At 41.5% G+C, this 12,651-nt stretch overlaps 1 protein-coding gene across 2 annotated transcripts; it reads left to right on the top strand.

Moving 5' to 3' along the window:
* The first annotated feature begins 472 nt into the window (after positions 1-472).
* On the top strand, positions 473-10,504 carry samhd1 (SAM domain and HD domain 1). Of its 2 annotated transcripts, none has more exons than XM_035382109.1 (16): positions 473-829; positions 1,849-1,915; positions 2,108-2,180; positions 2,428-2,588; positions 2,958-3,073; positions 3,560-3,630; positions 3,880-4,047; positions 4,160-4,260; positions 5,274-5,382; positions 5,676-5,767; positions 6,033-6,148; positions 6,374-6,513; positions 6,661-6,753; positions 8,015-8,119; positions 8,392-8,529; positions 9,075-10,504. In XM_035382109.1, the coding sequence occupies exons 1-16, from the start codon at positions 655-657 to the stop codon at positions 9,216-9,218; spliced, it is 1,869 nt and encodes a 622-aa protein (XP_035238000.1). In that variant the 5' UTR covers positions 473-654; the 3' UTR covers positions 9,219-10,504. The 2 variants fall into 2 exon arrangements, with proteins under 2 accessions (XP_035238000.1, XP_035238001.1); XM_035382110.1 differs by lacking the exon at positions 473-829 and adding an exon at positions 1,414-1,537.
* The last annotated feature ends 2,147 nt before the right edge of the window (positions 10,505-12,651 follow it).

Raw genomic sequence — 12,651 nt, forward strand, 5'->3', positions numbered from 1 at the left:
TTTAGCAGGAAAGTCTTAAGTTTTATTGTTTTAAGACTGGGGCTGCGTCCAAATGACTCACTTGTTCACTTATTCACTATTCCCTATATAGTGGAAAATACGTAGCACACTACATAGGGAGTGAGCGGCAGAACGAGCGTTTGCTTTGGGACACTGTTGTCATCACCCTGCGCCGCTATCTTTTGAATATCAGTCGCACAATAACGGAACTTGTATTCGTTATTGACATAGGCACATATACAAGGTTATTGATGTGGCGCTCCAAATGTGGTGATGATTTTGATAGCTTTGTCCGTTTCGCTGGTGTGTTTCATTCGGGACTTAGATTGCAGCACATGGAACAGAAGGAACGTGGGGGGGAGAGAAAGAGAATCCATAGAACCGGCACACTGAGACAGACAGTTCGATTAACCAATAGGGAAGCCGCCGCTGGCTCCCAGTGCCAGGCGACTCCTCCCTTTTGCCCCGGAAAGTACATGCGTTCGTCCAGAGTACAGCCTTCATTGTGGGTAGCCACAAGTAGGAAGACAGATTACGTGCGCTCGTTGAACAGCCGGTGGAAAGGCTTTAGATTAGGTGACCACCGACGAAGTTATAGTTCTGAATGTGAACTGGCTAGTTACATTATTCATCCCCTGGCAATCGACAATCTAAATGGAAAATCGAAAACGTCCAAGAGAAGAAAATGGGGCTGTCAACTTTCGAACCCCGGAGAAGCGGGTGTCGGACGTTGTCTGGCGAAACGTTGACTACAGAAAATGGGATGTTGAAGCTACTTGCAGTTACCTTCGTAGAGCGGGATTCGGTCAATGGGAGGACAAGTTCCGAGGTACAGTTTTCTTCATCATAGGGGAAATGCATAGTTAGCTCCTCAAAAGTGAGCAGTGCATAAGAAAATAAAAACAAACAAAATGAAAACCACGACTTGTCTGGTAAAGTTGCGACATGCATTTAAAAGTTCGAAAAAGGTTTTCAAAAAGCTGTTCTCATGTCATTTGATTATGGGGCAGTGACTATTTTTATACGGTCTATGGGCAGTGACAACTCTAATTAAACCTGAGTTGGACAATTAACCTCGTCTTAAAAATGTTTATTAATATGACGAACCCATGATGTGTTTACATTCTGGACAGATGTGACTGCAAGAGAAATTTATCGCCATTGCCCGTGCAGGACTTTAAGCTCAAGCAATGCCGGAAACGCAGTCCAAATATGTCTTCTTACCGTGAAGAGTGCCTGACCTGCAAGCATGTAGCATGTAAAAATGTACCATCTTTTGGGGAAAAGGCTACAAGCTGTCACTGCGTTGATTGGATAAAATACACACACTCGTCCAATCGCTCACCCTGGTTATAATGGCACCATAGCGCGGACCGTTTAAAAGCACATAGCTAGCGCTGCATCCATCGGTTGCACTCCTTGCCAAGTTCATCTTAAAACAGGTCATTCAAGTAGTAGGCCTGTCATATGATATCACGAAAGACATACCAACGCCACTTTATCATGAAATTCTGGGGACAATCGATAGTTCTCTGAAGTGAGTCTCAGCCATGTTTTTGGGTTAATGAAAAGATGTTATTATTGAGAAATCATTGAAAATGCATTGAAATAGCACAGCGATGTTTTTCTATATTGCTAATTATGCCGCCGTGGAAACACATTTCTACGCTTGCGAGCGTGGTAATCTTCACGTAAGAAGAAATTTTAGGATGGCGCTTCTGGCATTGCTGGTGTCGAAAGTTTTCCAAGGGTAACGGCGATAGAACATTTACTGGTTATGACAATCAAAGCTCTCTTGTCTGCCTCAGGAGAGATTTAACTGTGTTCTGATTTGCTCTACCTCCATAGCGGAACAGATCACAGGAGTGGGATTGCCATACCTTGCGGAATTGCATCTGGAAAAAATGGGCATAGGGTAAGTAGGTTTACAGTCAAGACTGCTGCCTGCCTGCTGGAACATGCCAGGAGGATTGGGGTGGGATGTTTTAAGAGTTGTGGTAAAAACACAGGCCTGAAAAAAGCCTAACTTCTGTTCCCTGCTTGGTTACTTTGCTTGTGTTTTCCCGTGGTTTTGATAGATTTTTATTTCTTTTTATTCTTTCCTTAGCCCATTGGGGATAAGACTACAGATTCTTCATTGCTTGAGGAAACTGTGGCAGATCTCAGCTGACATTTTGAAGGTAACGCTTTTGCACTTTCTATGCCAATTAGCAGACATTTAATAGATAAGAGAGAGGAGAGATGTTCGTTTATAATGTTTAAAATGGTTAAAATGTACACTTGACCTACAGCACTACTTGTGTGTTACCCTTTCTCAATATTTACTGTATGCATTTCATGCCAATAAACCATATCGAGTTAAACTCAATATGGATTGGTCTTCAGCATTTTCTGCTGCTTTGATGAAAGTCCTTCTTGCCCTTGTAGGTTTTCAATGACCCTATTCACGGCCACATTGAACTGCACCCTTTGCTGGTGAGCATTATTGACACACCTCAGTTCCAGCGTCTGCGTCACATTAAGCAGCTGGGGGCCACTTACTTGGTCTTTCCTGGTGCCTGTCACAACCGCTTTGAACACTCTCTTGGGTACGTCCTTTTCTGGGAATTTCCCAAATGATTTTGGGTGTCATTGGTCTTGCAAGGTTATTCACCAAAGCTTAAGCAATTTTTAAAAAATCTTTCTTTAAAATTATTTGATTTTTGTGCTTGATTCACTTAATACAGTCTGCTGAAAATTATGCTTTAAAAATCTAAACCGGTAGTGATTTGGTAGCTGATAATAGTGTCACAGTAAAGAGATTTGTGAGTGTGAGTCAAGAGTTTACAGCACATAGTAGCAGTGTGTGATCATCCAGAAAATGGGGTTGTAAGCCAAAGATTTGATTCCCAGGTATGCCTCTACAGTTGTATTTTTGAAAATGAGTAATGTACTGTAAATAATGTTGTCTCTGACAGGGTGGGCTACCTGGCTGGCCAGCTGGTCCAGTCTCTGAACAAGCGCCAGCCTGATCTTCTCATTAGTCAGAGGGACATACTGTGTGTCCAGATTGCAGGACTGTGCCATGACCTTGGTGAGTTTTAATGTCTCATCATCAGTATGTCTTCCTCATACCCCAAATGGCTGGTGTTGGTGTTAGCCATTAGTGAATAGAGTTTAGTCAGTTCTCCTCACCAGTACAGGGGAACAGTCTCAACAATAACATAAGTCCTACACCTGAACCACACTCATATTAGCCTGCACCGTCTGCAGGTTATTTGCATCTCTTTTCTTATTGAAGTTGGAAGATAATGTCGAGCCATTTATTTTTATGCCTCCGCGACGGCACAGCCATGGCCGGAGGCATTATGTTTTCGGGTTGACCGTCTGTTCGTCCGTTTGTCTGTCCGTCCCATTCTCATGAACGCGATATCTCAGGAATGCCTTGAGGGAATACAACCACGAGGCGGTATTTGTAGTTTATTATTCTTTGGGTTTTATTTGTCCAAATTTTTTATCTATATTTTTATTTTCAATGACACTCCTTATCCCCTCTTTTCATCCATCTTTCTGTGTTCAGGACATGGCCCTTTCTCCCATATGTTTGATGGAATGTTTATCCCAAAAACACGGCCTGGTTACAAATGGAAGGTATTGTTCAACATCTGCTTGATTAGTTCTGCCATGTCCCTCTTCGCTACTGGAAAAAAACAAGAAAAATGTTATGGCTGTGTGCATGTGTTAAAGAATTATGTAATTAATTTTATGTCATGTTCTTTTCTAGCCTGTATATTTGGTTTAACATAACTCTTAACATAACATTGCATATTGGTTTATGCTGGTGCCTATGCCGTATTGATTCTGTCTGTCTGTCTGACTGTCTTACTGTGCGTGCTCCAGCATGAAATTGCGTCCGTGGCGATGTTCGATCACCTGATCAAGGTAAACGATCTAGAGCCAGTGATGAAGCAGCACGGGCTGGAGCTGCCAGAGGACCTGCTGTTCATCAAGGAGCAGATAGCCGGGCCCCCGGAGACCCCCGTCCCACTCAGCCAGGAGCAGAGACCAGTGCGTCACCACAACAACCCAAACACATGAGCCACACCTCTACTCTCACATCTCTCCTCTCTTCTTCTTTAAGGTTTTACATAGCAAATGTTTTTCGTTCTCATTTCTGCAGTGGCCGTATCAAGGAAGACCAGAAGCGAAATCCTTCTTGTACGAGATTGTGGCAAACAAAAGAACTGGAATTGATGTGGACAAATGGGATTATTTTGCCAGGTGAGTGATTTGCGTTGGAGAGGCACGTTATGGAAATTCTGGGGCCAATAGCTGGTATTTGGGGCCGTCTGGGTAGTGTAGAGGTATAAGCACTCGCCTACCACCGCAGATACCCGGGTTCAATCCCCGGCAGCGGTACTTCCGGCTTGGTCAGACGTTCCTCTCTCAGAAACTCCTCGCTGTCAGGTGAAAAGAAGCGGCTGGCGGCTCCACCTGTATCGAAGGAGGCATGTGGTAGTCTACACCCTCCCCAGACTGACAGAGGATAGCGCATCGACCAGGGCTGTGTGATACACACGGGGAATTGGTATAATGACTAAATTGGGGAGAAAATGGGAGAGAAATGGCGACAAAAACTGTTTTTTTTGTCTGATGTCAGTACCTGATACCCCATGCTTCCCGGTTTTATTGTATCACAAAAAATGCAAACTGCAACCAAGTTACACATGCATGTATGCATGATGTTGATGGGCACAGATGTGGAGAAATATAAAATTCTACCTTTATAAAAAAATATCTCAATTTGCACACTTTATGCTGAGAGCTTGAGCCTTGTGTTGCTTGTGAGTTTCAAATTACAATAATTATGCTACTTTTTGAGCATCACATTTTCACATAATTTGCAGCATCAACGGTGTATCAAGTGCATCAGCTCTCTGGCACATGTGTGTTACCATCTCATCAGGCCATCATGTCGGCTATAATCTACATGAGTTTTCAGCTGTTATCAGTTCCTACCGATACCACCCTGGTATTGTTGTTCATGCCTAATTTGGATTCATTTTTATTGAAATTTAATTAGTGTATTTTGGGTTATATATCTGACATTGACCCATAAAGTATAAGCTATGGCTCTGTCCACTTCAGAATAATCAACTTATGACCACTTTAGTACTCGCTTAATTATTTTTAAAATCTGTTCTTTGCCATTTACAGATTTTTACCAATATCCCGTTTTAAGAACTGTCATCTTTATAAGTGAATTTTGCTTGGCCACATCTCTCTGTCATTAGAGACTGCTACCACCTGGGCATCCGAAATAACTTTGACCATCGACGCTTCCTGAAGTTTGCGCGCGTGTGCGAGGTGAACGGAAAGAAGCACATCTGCACTAGAGACAAGGTACTGGTGTCGCCGAGCAGAGGCCTGAGCCATGCACACAGCATTGTGAAATGGGGCCTCATTTACTTAACTTTATATTTTAGAATCAGATGAGTCTTTGCGTTGCCATGTATCACACGGATCATAGTTGCACCAAACATCCCTGTTGCTGATGTTAATCGTTTTAATGAATTCAGTTTACACAGTTGCTTTCTGAGGTCAGTGCGGATAAATAGTGTTAAATTGTTGATTTGGCATTGTGACGTGTAATCGTACGGCTTTCGTAAGTACTTTGCATTTTCCGTTGGTTTCAGGAAGTGGGGAACTTGTATGACTTGTTTCACACGCGCAACTGCCTTCATCGCCACGCCTACCAGCACAAAGTGGGAAACATCATTGAAACAATGTGAGCGCTTCCACTCTTTTTTCCAATGGACTCCAACTCTCACTGGAAACCACATCCGGTCCTGTGTAGGATTGTTTGCCATAATGATGTGAATGTAAAGTTTGGTAAAGCAGAAATGCTTTTTCCATGAATGTGTGGCAGTAACTGTGTGACACATATTGATCAACGAATTGGTAATGAACTGTGTGTCATCAACACAAATTAGGAGTGAAACATGAATTTGGGTATCATTTTGCTGACAGTGACAGCCTCTTGTTGTCTTCAGGATAACAGAGGCTTTTGTGAAGGCTGACAAGCACATCGAGATTACTGGCTCCAAAGGCCAGACGTTCAGCATCTCCACTGCTATAGATGATATGGAGGCCTACACCAAACTCACCGGTAAGGCATTTCTCATATCTGTGTCCTAGTGACGGAAGTCTCTGATTTTATGCCACCCAAAATGGATAGTTAATTGTTGTGGAGCTTTTGAGCATGCTCAGGCTTGAGTTCAGGTATGGGATGAGTCACATGCAGGTGATAACAATTGGGTAAGACTGCCTCAGAGGCTTATGATTAAAGGTATAATGTAATCCCCCCCCCCTCCTCCCCCCATTCCCTTTTCAGACCACATCTTCCTGCAGATCCTGTACTCCTCATCTCCAGAGCTGGCAGAGGCTCGCGCCATCCTGCAGAACATCAATCGTCGCCAGCTCTACAAATACGTGGGCCAGACCCAGCCCAAGACACCTGTGCTGGTCACGCAGGTGAGATGGCATGGATCAGACTGTTGTGAAATTAGAGAGTTTCTAGCCAAATCTGTGCCTTTATACCACTGTCTACTTTGTGTCAGTGTCATGTTGGAGATTTTTCATCACTCTGACTGGAGTGGCGTTTTGTCCGTTGTTCTTTAGGATAAGCTGCTTGAAATGGCAGTCAGCGTTGCGGAAGCCACGCCTGCCGGCGGCACAGAAGTGACACTTCAGGCTGAAGATTTTATCATCAGTGTGAGTCGAATGTCTCATTAACAGCGTATTATGGCGGGTTTCTTAGCCTGTGTTTACAAGCAAGAAAGTCTCCTCTTCCATCTTCAACCCCACCCACTCACGCCAACTAATTTACTCTAACGTAGCTAGCTGGATAGCTAGAGGTCATGTTAGTACAATGAAATGAGCAACAGTAAGAAGGAAGATTTGATTTTAGCTTAATTCCATTAATCACGTAATTGTGATTTTATCGTTGGAACTTTGAAAAGTCGCAAAAGTCCTTATTGTTGCCGGCTTCATACTGCCAGTAACGTTACTTACAGTTCCAACAGAACACAAGCCAAATTCATGACATTTTCTGAACCCCTTGGCAAACTTCAGTGAGGAAAGACATTTCCAATGTTTACTCTGGCTCTTCAGTGAGACCTGTTTGGCTTGTCTTTTTGTTTGCTTCCGCTTGCATCTTAATCCACATTACTTGGTTTTGCAAGGTCTTGGGTCTGATGCACGTGAAGTCTTCGGTTTTGAATAATCATGAAAACTTGCCAGTTTTTACGTTCTAAATATTACTGTGGAAAAAATCTAAAGGTGCTCAAGAGGCTAATATGAATTTGTGATGAAATGGCTTGACACAAGTGTACTCAAAAAACCCAGGCTGACCCAGGTGGTCTTTAGATGGCAGGGTATTCAACAATACCAATGTAACTGAAAACAATTACAGCATTAAGGAATGTAGTGAAGAAGTGTATTGTTATACTTTTGCTGCCACATCAACATGAATAGGAGGCATGCCAGGTGCTTTCTATTCTTTTTGACATTGGAGCAAAATTCTAATTCTCCAGTGTCAGAACAGCATTGATGCAGTACTTAAGGTTTTTGAAACCTAGATCAACAAATTAATATAGTCCCTTAAATTTAAATTCCTTCAATTTTCCTCCAGATTTTCGTCTATTGTTGGTCTTTGTTCTTTGCAGTGTTATTGTCAGTTTAAGTCTTATACAGAGCTATTTGATTATCCATCTTCAGGTTTTTATTATTATTATTATTTATTTTTAATATCATTTGTTCACATTGCAGCTAGAGCCAGCCTTGGTATAATAATCAGTTTCTTGCTAAACACACACATATTTTCACTCTGGAGGCTAGAGACACCTAGTGGTGTAAGAAAGGAATGTGCAGCTCCAAAATAGGTTGTGTGAAACTCACAGACCAAATTTATAGTAACTTTGGAATATGCTTCATGCTTGTGCCCTATTGTTCTGCTATTTTTTTACTCACATAGATTATTACCATGGACTACGGGATGAAAGAGAAGAACCCGATCAATAGTGTGTATTTTTACTGCAAGAATGACCCAACAATAGCCATTAAGATCCGCAAAAACCAGGTAGGCTGTTTTTTGGGCCTCTGCTATAATTCCTGTTTTAAAAACAGATCATGTGCAGTTGAGGTTTTCCTTGGGCAGTGTAGACTTTTAGCAGTTGAAACAAATTGCTTCAACTGCACATGATTTGTTGAATTGAAGCTATTTTGTTGTGCTCTCTTCACTTCATAAGCTGATTTAGGTACTGTGAATATAAATCTCATTTTTCTTGAACCACTTGTCATCCACCATTTGTGTGTTAACTAATGCCTGGCAGCGGACTGCCCTCCCCACAGGTGTCCCAGCTCCTGCCGGAGAAGTTTGCCGAACAGATGATCCGGGTCTACTGCAAGAGGACTGATGAGAAGAGCTTGGAGGCAGCCCGGAAGCACTTTGTGAAGTGGTGTTTCAACGAAGATTTCAGCAAGCCACAGGTAAACATCCCCCTTTGGCACAGCCCTTTTTCCCACCAGTATGGTGCCTTGCCCATGGACTGTCATTGGAAAATAATAGGCCTGAGTCCAAGATTATGGTATGTATTCCTTTGGTGGGAGGGGCTGTTTTTTAGTTTCTTATACAAGCTGGAATTGTCGATGTGCTAGTTTCAGATCAGGCAACTGTACAGCTTTAGCCAGTGGCCGAGTAGGCTGGCCTTGTTCGTTCTCTTGAAGATGTGACATCAGTCTAATGAATGGCCTGTGCTTGAAATTCAGTCACTTTGGTGAATGAAATTATTGGGAGCCTTACCTGTTTCACGTGTAGTATCTGTGTCCAAACCGATGAATGCATCTATGTGAACTCTTTGAAGATCAGTTAATTTTTGAAGCAGTCTTAATTGGGCAACTTACATTATTGGTAGATGCTTGATGAGGCAGTGATGGAAAAATGTTTGCATTAGGGATGTGAATCGCATAGCAGTCATTTAATTTAATACAGTAGGATAGTTGCATCCCTCTCTGATATTTTTTCACTTATTTAGGATGGAGATGTGATTGCCCCTGAACTGACCCCTCTGAAGCCGAGCTGGACCAATCAAGATGATGAGGAAGAGGATGAAGGTAGTCGTGTGAGGTCTGGTTCCTGCACTTCTAGCTCGACTGTAAAGACAAAACTAAACTTCTAGGTAGGAGAGGGTTGGGTTGAGAGGCAAAAGGGTGTTCTTCTACTAAATGGAAGATTTTAAAGAAAAACGAACATTTTTCAGTAGGTACAACAGAAGAGTTAACAGGATGTAGTAAATTTCCGCAGAGTTTGTATGATGGAACAGCAGTCTGTATCGTTTTCTCTGTCTTTTCGGTATTGATTACTGAACTGTTCTTGAACATCTTATTGCTTTATTTTTATATCTTTAATTAGTTGTTCTATTTAATTTTGATTTTAAAGTAGCCTGCACACTTTGCAGTGTGTAGCACGTTACCATTATTCATGCTGTCGTGGATTCAGAATTGCAGGGTTGATCAACATCTTGTGGATCAGGAGAAATATCTCAGGTGCTCAATCTGTCATTGCTCTTATCAAAGCAATATGGAGAGAGAATGTCTACGTCCAAACGCTCCCAAATGTGAAATTGCTCTCATGGTTCTGTTAATGTCTGCTAATCTGTCTGAAGTAGAACACTTGGAGAGAAATTCTTTAGATCCACATAGTACCTCTGGAACGACAGTGTTGCATGGCTTTTATTGTAGTCATTTCATAGAGTATTATATATCATGTTTACATCTTATTTCTTGAATGTATATTTATTTTTCTTTGTCTTGGTTTTAAACAAATACTCAGGTGTACTTTATAAGGGCTTATGTAAAAAATTGTTTAAAAAAAAAAAAAGTATATTGCTATTTTTATGAATTACATTTAACTCTCACCTTCATAGCAAGCTTTGGGCATCCAAGCTGGCAAGAATCTGGACTTCAGAATGTAGGCTACTAAAAAGGTGATGGTTCTTTTCTAGATTTGATTTTAAACTCTTGAGGTAATGGATAAGTAACCATTCCTTTGAGCTGCTGTGCAAATTAAGTGTGCACCTTGAGAGAAGAATGACTTAATTGGTTTGGGCTAAGGTTTGGTTTACATTTTGTACTTTTGCTGTGACCATAAGGTGGTGTTTTTGTGTGTGTGTGTGTGTGTGTGTGTGTGGATTTTTGCATTTTTTTCCTCATCTCCTGGCTTTGAGGTCTTGATCATTCTCTCATGGTGCTCACTTGTGTGACCTGGTCAGTGGTGTTCAGAAATGACCTTCTGTACCTGTGCGGCAAAAAAGTAGTCGATGCAGACATCCCTCAGGATGTGGTCTGAATGCGATTTCCATGCGTGAAATCACACCTCCTTCAGGACAATAAGAATAAAAACTTTGCTTTCATTTATGTCTCAGTCTGCTGACTCTGATAAATAAAATTCCACTGATTTCTTGGACTCTTGAATGTTTTGTTTTTTGCATGGAATGACCGGAGGAGCGTTGTTGGATTATGCTCAATTGCCTTCTCTTTTTCTGTCACTTTAACTTTGTTTTTATGCCCCCGGCCTCCGTAGGCAGGGGGGCATTATGTCGAGGCCCCGTCCCTTGTTCGTCGTCCATCCATCGTCCGTCAACAATTTGGTTTCCGCTCATTTAACAGAAAACGCCTTGGTCGATCGGGCTGCTTTTTGGTGTTGAATTGGTCCTCACAAAGGCTGGTTTCGATCGGAGATGCCACCGCTCATTCAATATGGCCGCTACGGCTGCCATTTTGAATTTTATGTATGTTCATTTAAAAGAAAACACCTTTGTCGATCAGGGAGATTTTTTGCTGGTGAATTGGACTTGACCACACGAAGGCTGGTTTCAATCAGTGATTAATATTAAACTTATTTTCTCTTCTACTCTCATTGGATTCTGCTGTTACATTTTAATATATTAACAATAAAAACATATTACTTAATACTTCAATCATTGTGTGGCTTTTTGATTTTAGGGGAAGGGGAGCGGAGAGGAGGAGGGCGTGTTATACAGCGGGGGGGCGGGGGGGGGGGGGGGGGGGGGATCTACATTATGTGGTTCACAACATACGGCCGGGGGCATATGCCACGCTTTGCGGTGGCCTGGTTACTTTTAGCAGTTGTTCACCTTTCCCAGTTTTCTTCATTGGTTGTTTGCCATATTTTTGTACCACACAAAAAACTAAAATGCATGATGCATATATGAAAGAAAAGCAGACCTGAAATCAGTATTGCATGCCAGTTCTTTCTTCAAAAATAAACAGCCTTTTGTTGATGGCACTGATGAGTTTTAACAGTAAGATTTCAGCTGCTTCATTTCAAGCTCATGAGCCTTGGCTGCTATTGACAATACACTTTGGGTGTGTCTATATGTGACAGCAGTCTGGGTGGGTGGAATGGGGAAGGAACAGATGCCAGACAGGAGGTCGGATAGAACAGAATTGGCTTGTCAGAGTTCTCTTTTTGTCATTGGAATTGAGTCACCCCCCCAAAAAATCAGTATTAAAATCTAAAATGGGTGTAGAAGAAGGGGAGGAAATGAGACCTATAAAGACATGTATTTTGGCTATAGGTAAGGAGAATTCCCTAAAGCCAAATGCTAGGGTGGATGCTTTCCATATTTAGTGTGTTAGTTGTTCATGACCAATTGTAAGTGTGAAGGTGAACTCATTAAAAACAGTGCATTTGCCGTATTTTAAATACACTGTTGATAGGACACATAAGTATGAAGAAATAAACAAATGGGTCGAAATGAACTTTATCTGTAGTTTATAACTGCCCTTACTTTTCTGTAATTGCAGTGTAAGCTTGTGTCATTTCCTTCCAGTCCTTAACCAAATGATTAATTCCTGCCAATCTTAGTCAGCTGCCATATGCCAGTAATTCTGCCAGAATTTTAAACAGCAAACATGGAACACAAAAATGTAATGCTTCAAGCAGTGCTTTAATTGGGGGTTAAAATGTTCACAAGAATGACATTGACATCTTTTACATTGACATCTTTATTGCTGCAAAATTTCATAAAGTTGTCAGCCTGAAAAACCTCAGTAAACAATCCTTTCAAGTCTTGATTATGTATGTCCCTCTGTATGCTGAGTTGTCGTACTTTGGCTTTGCCTTGACATTCCAATGCTTAGATGTTTGAGTTGATGTCTGCAGTGGTCAAATAAATGTGGAAATGTGGAAAAATAAGTCTGGTGTAATTTTGAATAAAGTTTCAAATTTAAAAATGCATGTGTGAACTGTTCTGTGTGTGTTTTGCTCTCTGCTCATTTGGTAACTAATATGAGAAAATAAGCTGTTAATTCATTGCTGTAGTGATATAGGAATCTTTGAGTACTGTTGAAATGTAGAGATTCTGTTTTCCACTAGAGGACAGTATCAGACTTTCTCCCTGCATTTTCCTCCCCTCTTTTGCTGCGTCTGGAGTTTTCCATCTTTCTGCTGCACCTCCCACAAATTTCCCTTCTAAGTGATTCCAGAACTTCTGTTGTAGATTAGTCTTGTGAAACATGTATTATTTACTGTGTGGTATTTTCCTTGAAAATCACACAGCAGTTTGTGATTGCTTTAATGTACCAACA

This window comes from Anguilla anguilla, chromosome 11 (assembly GCF_013347855.1).
Source record: "Anguilla anguilla isolate fAngAng1 chromosome 11, fAngAng1.pri, whole genome shotgun sequence".
NCBI classification, from domain to species: domain Eukaryota; kingdom Metazoa; phylum Chordata; class Actinopteri; order Anguilliformes; family Anguillidae; genus Anguilla; species Anguilla anguilla.